The sequence below is a fragment of the Trachemys scripta genome, chromosome 14 (genome assembly GCF_013100865.1).
Source record: "Trachemys scripta elegans isolate TJP31775 chromosome 14, CAS_Tse_1.0, whole genome shotgun sequence".
Taxonomy (NCBI): domain Eukaryota; kingdom Metazoa; phylum Chordata; order Testudines; family Emydidae; genus Trachemys; species Trachemys scripta.
The window spans coordinates 10,492,864-10,510,525 of record NC_048311.1 but is presented as its reverse complement, the minus strand read 5'-3'; the positions used below and the strand labels follow the sequence as shown (position 1 = coordinate 10,510,525).

The following is a 17,662-nucleotide window of genomic DNA, read 5'->3' as shown; positions in this document are numbered from 1 at the left end:
CATATATAGGATTGTGTAGCTGTATAAAGCTATTCAACAAGCTTTTCAGTGGAAGACTAATGTCTTACAGAAATGCCAGAAGTTGGAAGACAAGGACAATATACATGGAACGAGTCCTGATGAGTGAAAGACCTTTAGTTTTTCCTGGAACATCTGTTCTGTGTCGTCCGCCTAAAGTTTGCCTATTTGCTTTCACTACATAGTTTATAACTACAACTTTTAGGACCAGCATGACATGTGTGTTATTTTTTCCACCATTAACCCAATCTATAATACATCTCTTTACTCCAGCATCTAAGGAATAACAGCTACAAACAATTTAGTAACTATTATCAATTATAATTAATTATACAGTTTGATTCTGCTAGAGTTATTTATTCTTAACCGTTACAGACAGGGACTGATGTGTAAAACCAGAGCATGCTAGGATGAAAGGGACAATTGCTGTGGAAGTCACAGCCTGTTCTTGTTTCTCTTCTTGAATCTACAGTTTGTGAAGCAAAACTTGAGTAATTATGGTAGATAGTATCCCACAGCCATTCATAGTAACTGTAGTGAGTCTGCTGCTTATTCAAAGCAATAAGACAAATCCATTAATAAGAAAATAGGCGAGTTTTCGGTTTGATTTGATTTTGTAAACAGCAAGGCACTGACACAAACAATAATAATTGTGAAGTATTCTGCTGCAGCTGTGCTTTATTTTTCATGTAGAATAAAGCAGAGGTATTATAATGAAATCATGTCTGTTCAACAAGAGGTTCCATAAGGCTCAATCTGTTCATCTCAGATTCTGTGGGTGTTTTTTTCATTCATTGCTGGAGAATTTATTGTGAAGTGGGAAAGCTTCTCTAAAGATTTAGGAATAAAGGACCATTTATGCACAAAAAGCTGCACAATTCCTGTTTGATATCACCCAATTTTTGACCATATATGTCTGCTCTTCACACAGTTTTATTTAAGCTGCTATTTACGTATGATTAGGTTCCCTGGCAGTCATCCTGACGAAATGGGTTTCCTGATTAAGAGGGTCCTGATTAAGTGGAGTGGGTGCATTGCACTGCAGTTAGAGATGATTCATTTAGGGCCATTAACAAGAATCTTTCAGAAGAAGATTGTGTGAGATTCATATATTAAGGTTAAATAAACGTGAACACATTTTCTGAACCAGCTCTGCTTTCTTGAGCACACCGTTAAATAGTCTCCCCACACCCCACCCCCAAATGAGCGCATTACAGGGATGGCCACTGGGTACCCTTACCGGACAGCATAAGTCATGCGATCAGGCCGGATGGCTCTCAACATGCACAGACGCTGCAGAGCTGACTTGCTCTTCCATTCCTGAGGGAACTTCTCCTTTTCAGGGCATTCAGATTCTACAAATTTTTTCCAGCGTTTGGCAGATCCCTCGATATCCCGATCCAGGTTCCGGAATTCCTCCATAGATGACAGGCTCTGGAAAAGTTCAGTGAACTCCATTTAGGACAGAAATACTACGTGCCCCTGGGAAGCATTTCTGACAGCTACTAGCTGCTACAGTTTTGCTATGTTGGAATGGTTAAAGCAGAAGCCAAGGAGCCAGGCTCCTGCATTCTATTCCCAGTTGGCTCACTTCCTTGTTGTCAGTCATCTAGCCTCTCTATGGCTCAGTTAAGCCATCTGTACCTGGTGAAGAATACAGTACTATATCTCAGAGGTGTGTTGTGAGACTTACTGAATTAGGCCTAGATTCAGGAAGGCATCCTGCTCATGACAGCACTTGAGCATGTACTTAACTTTAAGGGCAATGGGACTTAAACCCATGGTTAAGCATTGTCCTGAATCAGGGCCCTAATTAATACGTATAAAGTGCATGAGATGAGATCCTTAGAATCATAGAACAATAGGGTCATGTAGGATGAAATTAACTCTGTAAATGCAAAGTATATTACGTATCAGCCCAAAACAAAATCTGGACACCCCTGAACTATGGGGAAGTTCAGAATAAGAACTGTATTGCTCAGAGCCACTGCTAATTACTATGGGATACATCCTGAGAGATGCTGAGCAGCTACAACTCCCATTTACTTCACAGGTAATATAATTTGTCATCCCAGGCCATCTGAAATATGCACCAAAACAATAAATCAGCAAGTGGATCTTCACATACACCACTAGAAATGGTACTTGATGTTTTGGCAAATATGATTCCCTGCCGGATACCCAGGATTCTTGAGGTCATTGCAAATACCAAATCACAACCTTTGGCTATGCACAATCAGCTGTGTGAGTCTCTAGAAAGCAGGGTCTACTAGATCCCTTGTTGCCCATATAGGGTTTGAGGGTAAAAATGGGAACATGGCCCGAACTACCCTTCAGCTCCTTCCATAAAAAGCATTAATCAGACTCCCAAGATGGGTGAGGAGAGTGGGTCCAGAGGGACAATCATTTTAAAGAAGCATAGGGAGGAGGGTAAAGAACCATTTTTCTCCTGTGAGAACTGTCCCATGGATTCCCAATCTGGACATTAACAAGTGGCAGTGAGTACCACTCACTCCATTTTCCTCCCCACCCCATCCGTCAGTCCCCCTCTTTCCCACCACATCCACCCATCTGGGTTGTGACCTTCTGCCAAGCATGTGTCTATAACAGACATCACAGTGTCACATTATGCATAGGACTCGATGTCAACTTTCTTAGCCACCTCAGCCTGTATGATCCAAGGCCCCGAGGTGAGGAGAACATTCTCAGTGGGGACATCATTCTGGTAGATTGACAGCAGGAGACAGGGAAGCAGCCCCAGAGAGCTGAGCCCAGACCATGTCCGCAATGGTGCTGGCCCTGACAAACACTGCTCTGTAAAGAGCAACCAAAGGGGGAGAAGCAGGGGAGCATTGAGGGCTGGGGGTGAGTTCCCAGCCCGCTGCCAGACAGAACTGAGAGGCAGTTGGGGCCACTCCTGCTTTATGCCCCTGGAAACCCTCTCCCTGGGAGGCGCAGGGGAATGGGGGGTGGGGAGGGAAGAGGACTATTGTGTTCCAGAACATTCTGAGCTGATGTCCTGCACATTATCCCAGCTGGGGAGAGTGAATATCTTCCCACATCAGCATGCACAGCGGAGTACAGAATTTGGCCCAGGTGGTTACTTTATACACAGTTCAGATTCAGACCCATACCTGGATTTGCTGCAGTCAGAAAGTGACACCTCTCCTCTAACTCTGCATAAGATCTCAGGCTCTGCTACATGCACCTCCTCTCTAGTGATCCTGAGCTTGACTGCCTTTTCAGGCTGCTTCACGGGGTACTAACTGGAAACCAAACTGCACCTCACTCCTCAGCCTTGCCTTTGGTGTCCTTGCCTGCACTCTATCGAGAGACACTGGGGAACTGATGCCCTCACCCACCGGAGGGGGTTAATGACTCTCCCTATCCTCAGCCAATATAGAAGTGATGTCCATGGACTGCATCTAGGCCTCCGTGGCTAAAATAGAGAGTCTGTAAGGAAAGATGTAAGCCAACAGAGAAAAAGATTAGGCATATCTACAGAGTATCTGCCCCAAATAAATAGTTAAAATAAATCTGCATTCACATTTCCAAGCAGAAGGTCTCTAAAGTGCCAGGCAAGAGACCCTTCTTCCTGGGCATGCTGCTGTCAGCGACAGTGTCACAAATGGCTAGGACTGGAATTTCTGGGCCCGTGTCAAGCCAAAAGGATGGGGACTCATATACACTCAATGAAGCCACACCAGGTGCGTAAGTATAACTGGTTTTATTGCCAAAGTATAATAAGCTTCCCAGCCTTCACGCATTACTAAATAGGTGCTTTCCAGCAACTAAGCAAGCATCAATGCTTATGCTCCTTCTGCTACGGACAGTCCCGGACCCTCCAGCCTTGTCCTTGAGGGCTCGTAGCAGGCGCTGCTCCAGCGTGGGGAATTCCCGGGCACCCACAAGGCCAGGGTCCGCAGGTGAGACTGTTCATCTAAAGCGATTCTCATAGCTGCTTTTATCATCATCTCTTTCTAAGGTGGGGGGCATATTCACCCACAAGGAGGCTCTGGCAGGAAACACTACTGCTCTCTATTCCCACACTCAACATTCTCCGGCCTTCCATATCTCTTTTCTTGTTAATCCAGTCGAGTGGCTGTAAGCCAGCCCTGCCGGTCAAAGCCAGTTCACTACTAGCCCCGCCCTCCCAACCATTCTGTAACAACATCCCAAGGTAACTTGCGCTCAGCCCCACTAGCCCAGTACTGGCAGGAGGTGCTGAGGGTGAGATCTCTGCAGAGAGTGAATGTGGAAGCAATTCCCTTGTAGCATTAACAACCACAAAAAGAAATGGGAAATGGAAATGTTAACACTGTGATGAGCATCAGAAGGGAAATCTGATTAGCTCTAGCACTGAGAAATTCAATGGCTGCAGCCAGCCACAGGCTCAAGAACACCATCTTCATCAACATGTGCAATTTCAAATATATTTGACATCTGAAATCTGTCTCTTTCTACCCCCATACACACTTGCTATCTCTCCCCACATACACACACTCTCTCTCTGCCTGTCCAGCTTCCCATGTTGTTGCTCATCACCATCGCATCTGAGTGCTTCCAACAGCCATAAAACATTACTCTTCCCAGAAGGTAGAAGGAGCTAAAAAATAGTGCTGATGAGCACACACATAGGCACCACTCCCCAGGCTGTGAAATGCAGCCATTCTGCACCAACATGCCATGACAGCATTGAAGAGGGGAAGTGGAGAATAACTTCTCCAAGTTAAGCCGCTGAGGCAATGGAGAGGACAGAACGTATTAACCAAGTTGGGATGTGGCCAGGAAGAGACCAGGGTTATTGCTCCTTCTCTTGCAAAGGTGCTAGAGCATTGTTAACGGTTGCAAGTATGAAGGCCCTGAATTTGTGTCTCACCCAAAAGGTGGCCCCTAGAGCAGCACACGGCCACTAGCAGCGCAATGAAGCACCTAGGGTGACCAGACAGCAAATGTGAAAAATCGAGACGGGGTGGGGAGTAATAGGAGCCTATATAAGAAAAAGACCCAAAAACCAGACTGTCCCTATAAAATCGGGACATCTGGTCACCCTAGAAGCACCACATCAGTGTTATCTCAGAGAGAAGAATTCCACCCACTGAACCACCAGCACAACTTGCTGTATTGCTTTTGTTTTCATCAGAAGTCTCACATCCGAGTTGTGAATGGGTCCAAACCCTGATGGGGCGAGGCTCTAGGTCTGTGAATTTCACATATTCAAAATAAAATCCTCCCCTGCCCTCGCTGTAGCAAATACAAGGGGCATGCTAACCTTTTCCTTTGAGACAGAATTACCATTTTCCATCACAATTCAATTTGGTTTATATTTACATTGTGTCCTTTATCTGCAGTATCGCAGAGAGTCGATCTGAGGGCAGAGAGAAAGGGAGAGCTCTACAGAGAGATGAGGATGTGAAAGTGGCTCATAGGGGTGAGGAGAAGCTCCAGGCAGATGGGGGCAGCAACGCACAATGCTCACTGGGCTGCTGCCTCTAGGGAATGGGTTGAATGTTTTATGCACAAAAACAACTTCAAAGGTTTGGTGTCATTGTTACTTTATAGAACTTATCTTCCAGTGCCAGATACACAAAGGCCTACAGTAGTGTATTTATTTGAGAGAATACTTATTCTTGTCACTGAATGCAGTCATTTTTAAGGACACTATCAGGTCAAATCTGCCCCAAAATGTAAGTGTTGCTAAAATGAGATTTTACAAAACCTAAGACAAGTAGAAATAGGTCCATGGATTTTTTTCCTCTTTAGTTTTAATGGAAATAGTTTTAAAAAACAAACCAAATAACCCTCCCCCTGTATACTTTCAACCCAGACACTGCAGCATTGTTCCGTTGCGTCAGAATCTGAAAGTGAAAGTGACAAGTCTATTTTCTATGGCCCACCCTGAGGTTAATAATATAAACAAGTAAAATAGTATCAATAGCAAACAGTTTGCCATCCCCAAGTGTTTAAAAGTCATGAATTGGGCCCCCCAAAATCCTGAAATGGTTTAAAAATGAGGGGTTTTTTTAAATAAAAAAATAAAATGGGGGGTCTTCTTATATGCCTTCTGCTTTTTGAGCCCTTTGGGTTCACTTGATTTCAAGTTTTCAAGCTTTTCTCCCTAACCTTGAGCACTAGAAACTTCCTTTGGGAAAAAAAGAAAGAGAAAGCTGAGAGTGTCACCTAATCCCAGGCTTCCAGTCTCTGTGGCTTTAAGAAACACCCCAAATGCCACAAGACTCATGACAGAATTGTGAGAATAAGCAACACTGTGAAAGCAAGGGAGATTTTAAACACTCTAGCAGTTTTGAACAATCTAGGATATGCTTTTATAAAGTCTACTGTTTTTGACATGAGATTGCTCCTGTAGTGTCACTATTTTATATTGATCATCTTTGAACAGTTTTTCGGAGTAACTGTAAGGTAGTAGCAGAGGCTCTCCGCACAGAGCACCATGGTCTCTGTGATTACGTTTAAGGAAAGATCCAACACACAAAGGTGAGGAGAAAGTAAGCAACACAAATGTACGTAATTTATTTGTGATTGTTATAGGCTTCAACAAGTTTTATTTAACCTTGCAAAATTCTGCTCACTCACTCCAGTCCAGTAATTTGTCAGGTGAATAAAAACAGCCTTACTTTGTTCATCATTATTGTTATTATTGTGCCTAAGTGTCCCACTTTAGTAATAGATCCTGTACAAACAAATAACACAAACAGTCCCAGAGAGCTCCCAATCCAAGATTTAAACACTGCATGATAGATGAACAAACAGGCAAATGAGGAGCACAAGGTTATGGTGGACACAGATGTGTTTGCATGAATTGCTCATAACAGTGTTGCCAGTAGTCATAGGTGGCCACCAGGCTAGCCAATGCCAGACAGTAGTAATGTATAGGCATCTCGGCAAAGTCTGACTTTAAGGAAGACAAACTGGCAGTTTTGTGAATGTTGACAAGTAATTCTTTCTGAGTGGCAGAGGCAGTACACAGCACAGTCTGTGAAAACTTACAGGGTCCTGGCTAGCTGTAACTGAAGCCAATGGCAAATCCAATTATTGCAATGGGAGCAGCAGGATTATATCTGCAGTCTGGGAATGTTCATTTCTATTCCAAAGTTCTAAAGGCTCAAGCTCTGCATTTAACTAGTCGTCTAAGCTATGAATTCTCCAAATGTGCCATAGTATTACTCCACCAATGGGCTAAAGATGCAGGCCTCCCCAATGGAAATAAGGTAAAGACTCCACACAACCTCAGCATCCCATGATGTGTTTAGAGCAGTGCTTGGGGAAAGAACATGCAGTCAGTTCATTGCGGTCCTTGTTTGAACTTTTAGAACTTGGCAAAAGCAGAACTGCTGAGTTAATATTCAGTGTTTGATATCCTACTTAACTAGCCTGGATATTATAAGGCTCTTCTTACCACTGCATTGCTATCTTGGGCACTGGGCTCGCAATCGCTTCTATTCTGTGCTTGTGACACATAACAGTGTAGTTTCCCGGGGACTGTAATACTTTGGTCTAATTTCAGTTAAAAAATTTAGTCTTGAATTTAGCAGGTGCTGGGTGGTGTTGGTGGCCTGCGATATCAAGAGGTCTGACTAGATGATCTGATGACCCCTTCTGGCCTTAAACTCTAAGACGTTATACCTTTCATATGCATTAGAAAGGTCTTTTTTCTTGAGTGTAAATGTATTTTTCCCATTTCTCTTCTCCATTTGCTGTGGGTTGGCTCATGGCTCCTCAGGGAAGCCAGCATCCTCAGAGCCCAAGATACACCGCTCCACGGAGGATGGTAAAGCCATGCCTATGTCCAGCTGAGATTGATAAATTGGGTCGTGCTGGAAGCTGACACATTGGCAAATGAACTATTCCATTTGAATAATGTTAACTAGAAGGATTAGAGAATGATGGATTATTTGTCATCTTTCCAGACTAGGTTTTGTTTTGTATTATTCATTTGCCAGAGATGTTGTTTTTGTTTAGCTGCACTACCTGAATTATTCAGCTCAGGAGTACAAAACTAATGAAGGTAAAAATAAAGACATGATGCGTTTGTCAAACTTCAATCAGCACTCAAGACAAGAGGTACATTTTAATCACCCTCGTTACTTTTATAGAGGCTGACAAGCTCACTGCACCTTATGCCCCCATCTTCCTTCAAAGCCTTTACTACTTTCTCCCCTTGACTAAGTTATTACTGTTATATTGGGATTCACGCGTGCATAGCACCATTAATTTACGTGACCCTGTACAAACACCTCCTTCAGCTCATGCGCACCCCCCTTTCAAGGCTACCATCTGCTGCCATTTTAGCTGGCCAGTAGTGGGTGTTCTAGGAGTGATGGACCTCATCATGAAACTCCCAGTGAAGCCTGAGTAAGGAGTTAGGAAATAAGGACCCCAGGACTGAGGCTGTTAGTATTAGTATATTTGTGTGGATATCTCCATTGAATAAAAAAAGTCAAGAATGAAAAATTATACATAAAAAAATCATCTGACCTGAGATCACAATGTTGCCATCATATGATCATTGCATGGTGCCACTCAAGGGAAAAGTTAAGGGTGTGGTAGTGTGTGTGAACTTTGTATTTCCATCATCTAACATGCTTTTAAACTTACCTGGATTGCTTTTAAATTTACCCTTAACTCCAGAATGGGATTAAGGCACAAGCATTATAAGCCCACCTCTCGGGCCCCACTTCCTGGAGTCATGTGATTACATCCAAACCTGGGGCTCTATTTTAAAAGGAGTCCCTAGTTCTCATGGTTGAAAAGAAAATCCTGAAAACATGCCCTGACTGTAATCAGTTCGGGGGTATCTGCCCAAGTCTGCAGACTACCTGAAACTATAGCTCAGAAAGGCAAGAACTGTGCCACCCCAAATGACCTGTTGCCCTGCCAACACCTCCCCTGCAGAGGACTCTGTATGTGGCAGGCCCTGCCCATGTACCCGCCCAAGCAGTTACACTCCAGCAGCTGGGATAAGTAGTGAAGAGGCCCCCTCCTGCCACTTCTGTGAGGTGATCCCGTGCCACTTCCTCTGCTTTGGGGGGGTGGGGGTGGGGCAGAAAGTGGTGTATATTTGAGGATATGCTGTATTCTTCATATATAACAAAGCTGAATTCTTGCTTCAAGAACAAACTGCTCATTCTTAACACTCTGTGGCTGTGACCAGCACCTCCATAACATACAATCTGCTATTTGTCCAGTGTCCATACTTCGGTGTCACAGGGTTTCTGGCTCCTCAGTCCCAATTCTGACAACTTTAGCTCTTCTCCCCAGATGGGGAGGATGAGTAACAATGAATGATGTCATGTGACAGATGGGTCAGGTGGCTGAAGGTAGCTAAGGAAGAGACCTAGAGAGAAAAGGTGTGTGTTAGCAGCAGACGCTGCAGAAAGTGAATTCTCCTGCAAGGCCCTGCGTCAGCAGGAGAGAAGACACAAAGTGAAAGGAGGCTGTCAAAGAAGGCAGACAAGGCCTTGGGTCCTCTCCAGGACCAGAAGGCTTAACTCCAGGCAAGAGGGAGTTACTGCTGGGAGAGCAGGAAGACTTGATTGCTTGCTTGTTTGTTTGAAAAGTGTGAATTGGGAGTGCTTTGTTCCAGGTGGGCCTTGAGTGGGCCTGACTGGTATATAAGGGCAGTCAGCAGCGAACCAGCTGAGCGGCGAACAGCAGAGGCTAACAGCGGGAGTTTGCCTGGGAGCTCGCTTGGGGAGAGCGCACTGAGGCTTTCATCTGCAGGTTCCCTGAGTAGTTCCTGCAACAGTTGAGGAAGCTCTTAAGAGGACGGTGATATGGAAGGTGAGCGATCAGCTGTTGTAACCTGCACAGGTTGTGCCATGTTTGTCTTTCTTCCACAGGACAGAAGCGACTTTGTCTGTACAAAGTGCAAGCTGGTCTCCATATTGGAAGAGAAGGTTTGAGGTCTGGAGAAACGAGTATCGACTCTGCGTTGCATAAGGGAAAATGAAGATTTCCTGGACAGACGTCAGGAGATGCTTCTACGGCCACAATGTTCTGAAGATTCAGAGCAGGCGCAGCAGGGACAGAAGGATTGTGAGGAGGGTTGGCAGCATGTGACCTCCAGAAGGAGAAAGAGGAGTGTCCATGCACCAGCAATGGAGATACAGGTGATCAATCGTTTCCATGTTCTCTCTACAGGTACTAATGTGGAGAGTGGACTAGATGACCCATCTGAGGGAAGGGAGCAGAAGGAGACTCCACCGATTGGAAGGCAAAAGATGCACTGTCCTAGGGATGGGGGTTCCACGACCACCGACCGGGAAAACCGAGAGGTCTGCTGCTTGCCAGGAGCTAGGATACACGATGTGACGGAGAGACTGCAGAGACTCATCAAGCCCTCGGATCGCTACCCCTTCCTGCTTCTCCATGTGGGCACCAATGATACTGCCAAGAATGACCTTGAGCGGATCACTGGAGACTACGTGGCTCTGGGAAGAAGGATAAAGGAGTTTGAGGCGCAAGTGGTGTTCTCGTCCATCCTTCCTGTGCAAGGAAAAGGCCGGGGTAGAGACCGTCGAATCGTGGAAGTCAACGAATGGCTACGCAGGTGGTGTCGGAGAGAAGGCTTTGGATTCTTCGACCATGGGATGGTGTACCAAGAAGAAGGAGTGCTAGGCAGAGACGGGCTCCACCTAACGAAGAGAGGGAAGAGCATCTTCGCAAGCAGGCTGGCTAACCTAGTGAGGAGGGCTTTAAACTAGGTTCACCGGGGGAAGGAAACCAAAGCCCTGAGGTAAGTGGGGAAATGGGATCCTGGGAGGAAGCACAAGCAGGAGAGCGCAAGAGGGGAGGACTCCTGTCTCATGCTGAGAAAGAGGGACGATTGATGAGTTATCTTAAGTGCCTATACACAAATGCAAGAAGCCTGGGAAACAAGCAGGGAGAACTGGAAGTCCTGGCACAGTCAGGGAACTATGATGTGATTGGAATAACAGAGACTTGGTGGGATAACTCACATGACTGGAGTACTGTCATGGATGGATATAAACTGTTCAGGAAGGACAGGCAGGGCAGAAAAGGTGGGGGAGTTGCGTTGTATGTAAGAGAGGAGTATGACAGCTCAGAGCTCCAGTATGAAACTGCAGAAAAACCTGAGAGTCTCTGGATAAAGTTGAGAAGTGTGAGCAACAAGGGTGATGTCGTGGTTGGAGTCTGCTATAGACCACCAGACCAGGGGGATGAGGTGGACGAGGCTTTCTTCTGGCAACTAGCAGAAGTTGCTAGATCGCAGGCCCTGATTCTCATGGGAGACTTTAATCACCCTGATATCTGCTGGGAGAGCAATACAGCGGTGCACAGGCAATCCAGGAAATTTTTGGAAAGTGTAGGGGACAATTTCCTGGTGCAAGTGCTGGAGGAACCAACTAGGGGCAAAGCTTTTCTTGACCTGCTACTCACAAACAGGGAAGAACTAGTAGGGGAAGCAAAAGTGGATGGGAACCTGGGAGGCAGTGACCATGAGATGGTCGAGTTCAGGATCCTGACAAAAGGAAGAAAGGAAAGCAGCAGAATACGGACCCTGGACTTCAGAAAAGCAGACTTTGACTCCCTCAGGGAACAGATGGGCAGGATCCCCTGGGAGAATAACATGAAGGACAAAGGGGTCCAGGAGAGCTGGCTGTATTTTAAAGAATCCTTATTGAGGTTGCAGGAACAAACCATCCCGATGTGTAGAAAGAATAGTAAATATGGCAGGCGACCAGCTTGGCTAAACAGTGAAATCCTTGCTGATCTTAAGCACAAAAAAGAAGCTTACAAGAAGTGGAAGATTGGACAAATGACCAGGGAGGAGTATAAAAATATTGCTCAGGCGTGCAGGAGTGAAATCAGGAAGGCCAAATCACACTTGGAGTTGCAGTTAGCAAGAGATGTTAAGAGTAACAAGAAGGGTTTCTTCAGGTATGTTAGTAACAAGAAGAAAATCAAGGAAAGTGTGGGCCCTTTACTGAATGAGGGAGGCAACCTAGTGACCGAGGATGTGGAAAAAGCTAATGTACTCAATGATTTTTTTGCCTCTGTCTTCACGCACAAGGTCAGCTCCCAGATTGCTGCATTGGGCAGTACAGCATGGGGAGAAGGTGACCAACCCTCTGTGGAGAAAGAAGTGGTTCGGGACTATTTAGAAAAACTGGACGTGCACAAGTCCATGGGGCCGGATGCGCTGCATCCAAGGGTGCTAAAGGAGTTGGCGGGTGAGATTGCAGAGCCATTAACCATTATTTTTGAAAACTCCTGGCGATCGGGGGAGGTCCCAGATTACTGGAAAAAGGCTAATGTAGTGCCCATCTTTAAAAAAGGGAAGAAGGAGGATCCGGGGAACTACAGGCCAGTCAGCCTCACCTCAGTCCCTGGAAAAATCATAGAGCAGGTCCTCAAGGAATCAATTATCAAACATTTAGAGGAGAGGAAAGTGATCAGGAACAGTCAGCATGGATTCACCAAGGGGAAATCGTGCCTGACTAACCTAATTGCCTTCTATGATGAGATAACTGGCTCTGTGGATGAGGGGAAAGCAGTGGATGTGTTATTCCTTGACTTTAGCAAAGCTTTTGATACCGTCTCCCACAGTATTCTTGCCGCCAAGTTAAAGAAGTATGGGCTGGATGAATGGACTATAAGGTGGATAGAAAGCTGGCTAGATCGTAGGGCTCAACGGGTAGTAATCAATGGCTCCATGTCTAGTTGGCAGCCGGTTTCAAGCGGAGTGCCCCAAGGGTCGGTCCTGGGGCTGGTTTTGTAATATCTTTATTAATGATCTGGAGGATGGTGTGGACTCCACTCTCAGCAAGTTTGCAGATGACACTAAACTAGGAGGCGTGGTAGATACACTAGAGGGTAGGGATTGGATACAGAGGGACCTAGACAAATTAGAGGATTGGGCCAAAAAAACCTGATGAGGTTCAACAAGGACAAGTGCAGAGTCCTGCACTTAGGTCGGAAGAATCCCATGCACTGCTACAGACTAGGGACTAAATGGCTAGGTAGCAGTTCTGCAGAAAAGGACCTAGGGGTCACAGTGGACGAGAAGCTGGATATGAGTCAACAGTGTGCTCTTGTTGCCAAGAAGGCTAACGGCATTTTGGGCTGTATAAGTAGGGGCATTGCCAGCAGATCGAGGAACGTGATCGTTCCCCTTTATTTGACATTGGTGAGGCCTCATCTGGAATACTGTGTCCAGTTTTGGGCCCCACACTACAAGAAGGATGTGGAAAAATTGGAAAGAGTCCAGCGGAGGGCAACAAAAATGATTAGGGGTCTGGAGCACATGACTTATGAGGAGAGGCTGAGGGAACTGGGATTGTTTAGTCTCCAGAAGAGAAGAATGAGGAGGGATTTGATAGCAGCCTTCAACTACCTGAAGGGGGGTTCCAAAGAGGATGGAGCTCGGCTGTTCTCAATGGTGGCAGATGACAGAACAAGGAGCAATGGTCTCAAATTGCAGTGGGGGAGGTCCAGGTTGGATATCAGGAAAAACTATTTCACTAGGAGGGTGGTGAAACACTGGAATGCGTTACCTAGGGAAGTGGTGGAGTCTCCTTCCTTGGAGGTTTTTAAGGCCCGGCTTGACAAAGCCGTGGCTGGGATGATTTAGCTGGGAATTGGTCCTGCTTTGAGCAGGGGGTTGGACTAGATGACCTCTTGAGGTCCCTTCCAACTCTGATATTCTATGATTCTATGATAAGACAAATCCTCAGGAAGGAGGGGCTGGGCCCAGCTTGGGACTGGAGTGAAGACTGTTGTTTGAGTTTTATTTTGAATGACTCTGCAAGATTTAATAATTTGGACCCCAGAAGGGGAATGCTTTGAATGTTTCGACTGTATGGAGTGACTAAAGTGCCCTGAACAGAAGGTGAAATTAAAGCAGGGCATCATAGAGTCATCCAAGGTTGTGAGGGGAAGCTTGCGCAACAGGTGACCCAATTACACTTGAGATAAATGCTAATCTTGAGCTGATAGCACATAGCTCTGGAACCTGGGATATGTTAACCTTCTGACGGACTGCAAACAGAATCTCCATGGAACTTTTGATCCTTCTAGAATTTGTCATCCTTCTAAAAGTTCGGCTCTCCAGCTCTGCCTGTCTTTCATCTTTATAAGAGCAGATATCTAAAAAGGGGCAAATCTTGGCCCCAGCTGGGTGTGTTAAGCCAAATGTCTCAGCTCCCTCCCCACCTGCCTCCCCCCATCCCCATACACAGACTGGAGCAGAGAGATTTGGTTGGCAAAGTTATTACCAAGTTTAGCTGAAATAACATGTGCACTTGAGCCTTTTCCTGTGAATTGCCAATTAGGAGCTGTCTTGCTAAATGGCTTAGTACAAATTTGTCATGTAAATTGAAGATCATACTGTAGAATCAGCACTTATGGTTATCATGTGGATCTGTAACCCCTCCTGAAGGACTTTGGGTCCATAACCCACTGAACAGATCATACTCATCCTCCCAGGTAATTGTATTAACATTTATATTAATCTTTATATAATAATGAAGCCGATTACAATTAGAAACATATTTATCATATAACTCAAAATTCAAATAATGATACTTGATTAAAATATCGAACTGATTCCAAATACCACACAGATGTGCTCACAACAAAATGAGATTGGCTTCTATAAAGATGTTACAATATATTCTACATTGGTGAGGTACAGAATCTGACTGGGTTTTCTCTATTCATTTTGTGATTTCAACAGTCTCTATTGGAATCGAGACTAAAAGACCATTTATTGAGAAGATGGTAAACTGGACCCTATTAGTAAGGTTACCTAATACTTTATGTTATAATGTGTTTTCAATTGCTTTTAACTTTACCAAACTTTAATTAGTTGATCTGAAATTTTTCATGCTTTGGCAGATATTTTTTTTCAAGTTTAAACTGAAATGTTTGAGCTGTTTTTGAGATGAGGTTAGGAAAATTAAGTTGTTTTGCCACTGTAAATGTATTTTCCCAATTTTTGTTTTTAAGAGCTCTAGCACTACGGGGGTTTGGAGCAGGAACTTGAAACTTGGCTGGGGGGTAGTGTTGAGGGTAGGGAGGTGCATTTTGCTGTGTTTCTGAAAATCCATCCAGATTTGGCCAAGGTATAAATCACAGAAAATCATCATTTGTACATGCACAGTAGAATCTGTTAGAGGACTGCTCCTAAAATCTCTGACCATTCCATCTACATTGAGCATGTGCCCAAGCTCCCCTAACCCTTATGTATCATTCTAAAGCAGCCCCACAGAACTGAACATTTGGATGTGACCAACAAAATGATTTGCTTCTCCTTCTCCTATCTAAATATCCTTTGGCCTAAGGGGTGATGCACTGGACTAGAAGACTATGAATTCCAGTCTCACTTCTCTTGACCAGTGCACTTCACAACTCTGAATGTTGAGCAAGGCTTCATTCTCCTACCTGACAAATGAGGCAAATATAAGCCACTCTCTATTTCAGATGGAGTAACTGAGGGGGCTCCACTAGCTCATTTCTGGCAGAAGTCAAAATAAAAGCAAGATCCCTAACATGGCAGACTCAAATCTAAGTCTCCTAGCCACACTGCTTTTCAGAAAGAAGCCACCACAGTCATGTGCTTGAATATGCTGCCTGTAAAATGGGGCTACTCCTTCATATGCCAGCTGATTCCATAATTTCTTTACCTCAAGTGGTAGAGGTGTGTGCTATAGACCCTGGGTTTGGAGACTGCTGAGCCTACTCTGGAGAGTTGTTACAGCTGCACATGATGGAATCAGTATTGTGACATTGCATCCCATAAGGCTTTATGGAAATATGCTTATAAATGTATATATGTTTTACACTACGTATGCCATGTAACATATCCCTGTAAAGGTTATGATCTGCTGAATCTATTCCTCCTATTTGTATGTATGTATCATTTTTGTGTTCGAAGTTATAAATATTGGCTGTGTACTTGCTTGATTTCTAAGTAGCCTTAGTAAAGCATTTGGTCAGCTTCTTGAGAAAGGAATGTGCAAGTTAAGTGCCCAATCAAGTGCCCACTTAACGGACAATGGATCTTGGAAGGCTCCAATCCACATGAGAAGTCTACTTGAGGATGTTCGAGGCAGCATGTGAATGATGGCTGCTACCTGTAAGCTCTGAGTCATGAATGGATATGTGACTTGCCCATGTAACTCCAAAACTCCACCTTGGAGCTGGACTTTACATAGGAGAGAGGAGGGGGTCTCCACCACAAGTGAAGGTCTATTTAAACCCCTGGGAGAGCCCTCCATTTTGTCTTCAGCTGGCCTAAGAGTTAGCCTCTCCATCTCCAAGGATACCTGAGAGAAACTGGAACAAAGGGCAGTAACTACAGGACTATGAGTGATTGCTGGACCCAGACTAGAAGGAGACTAGTCTGTAAAAGGAAGCTTATTGGAACTCCTCTGAGAGTGAGGTTTTTATCTGCATTCAGTTTTCTCACTGTATTAGGCACAGACTTGCAGGTTTTATTTTATTTTACTGGTAATTCACTTTGTTCTGTCTGTTACAACTTAGAACTACTTAAATCCTATTTTCTGTATTTAATAAAATCACTTTTTACTTATTAATTAACCCAGAGTATGTATTAATACCGGGGAGGGGGGGGGAACAGCTGTGCATCTCTCTCTCAGTGTTATAGAAGGCAAATGATTTATGAGTTTATCTTGTATAAGCTTTATACAAGGTAAAACTGATTTATTTGGGGTTTGGATCCTATTGGGAGTTGGGCATCTGAGTGTTAAAGACAGGAACACTTCTTAAGCTGCTTTCAGTTTAAGCCTACAGCTGTTAGGGGAAGTGGTTCAGACCTGGATCTGGGTTTGCAGCAGGCTAGCGGGTCTGGCTCAAACCAGGCAGGGCACTGAAGTCCCAAACTGCCAGGGCAGGCAAGCGGGGCAGAAGTAGTCTTGGCACATCAGTTGGCAGTTCCCAAGGGGGTTTCTGTGATCCAACCTGTCATATGTATTTCTTATTTTAAAACCCTAGGAAATTAGATTAATCTGCCCATCCCTGCCCCCAAAAAGCCCCCTACATCTGGTGTGCCTGCCTACGTTGTGACAGTTTTGCACCATTCCCTTCATCTAGAGAGTGGATTAATATTTCTAGAGAATGGACATGACCTTTGCTTCAACAAATCCCAAGACAGTAGAATCCATATTTGTGAATATTAGAAATAACCCCCCACTCTGGGCAGGTTATGTCCTTGTTTGGAGAGCTATTGAGGAACAAAGGCTGCAGGAATCACTGTAAGAGGCATGGCATCTGGAGAAGCCACATTTCTATGCTGCCAGCTAGGCAAGAAGTCACCACTTCAGAGGTTCATCTCTGATCTGCCCAGCAGCAAACCTTAAGATGGAGACCAGTGTAAGTCTGCCAATAGGAACAGTTCAATCAGATATAAAAATTCTTTCAGATAACAGGTTAAAATGAATAACTAAATGTTCCCATGCAGCACAGAACATTTCAGTCAGATACGTCCATCAATGGCTATTAGCCAAGATGGTAAGGGACACAAGCACATGGTCCAGCTGTCCCTAAACTTCCAACTGCCAGAAGCTGAGACTGGACAATAGTGGATTGATTACTTGAAATTCACTATTATATTCATTCCCTCTGAAGCAGCTAGCAGTGG

General features: G+C 44.7%; 1 protein-coding gene across 1 annotated transcript in view; it reads right to left on the bottom strand.

The window, feature by feature from the left end:
- Positions 1-17,662, bottom strand: part of LOC117887652 (dynein heavy chain 9, axonemal-like) — a 150,912-nt gene that overhangs the window by 71,283 nt on the left and 61,967 nt on the right. Inside the window, exon 7 of the mRNA XM_034790310.1 lies at positions 1,259-1,452. Coding sequence (XP_034646201.1) covers positions 1,259-1,452 — 194 coding nt within the window. The remainder of the gene's footprint in view (positions 1-1,258; positions 1,453-17,662) is intronic.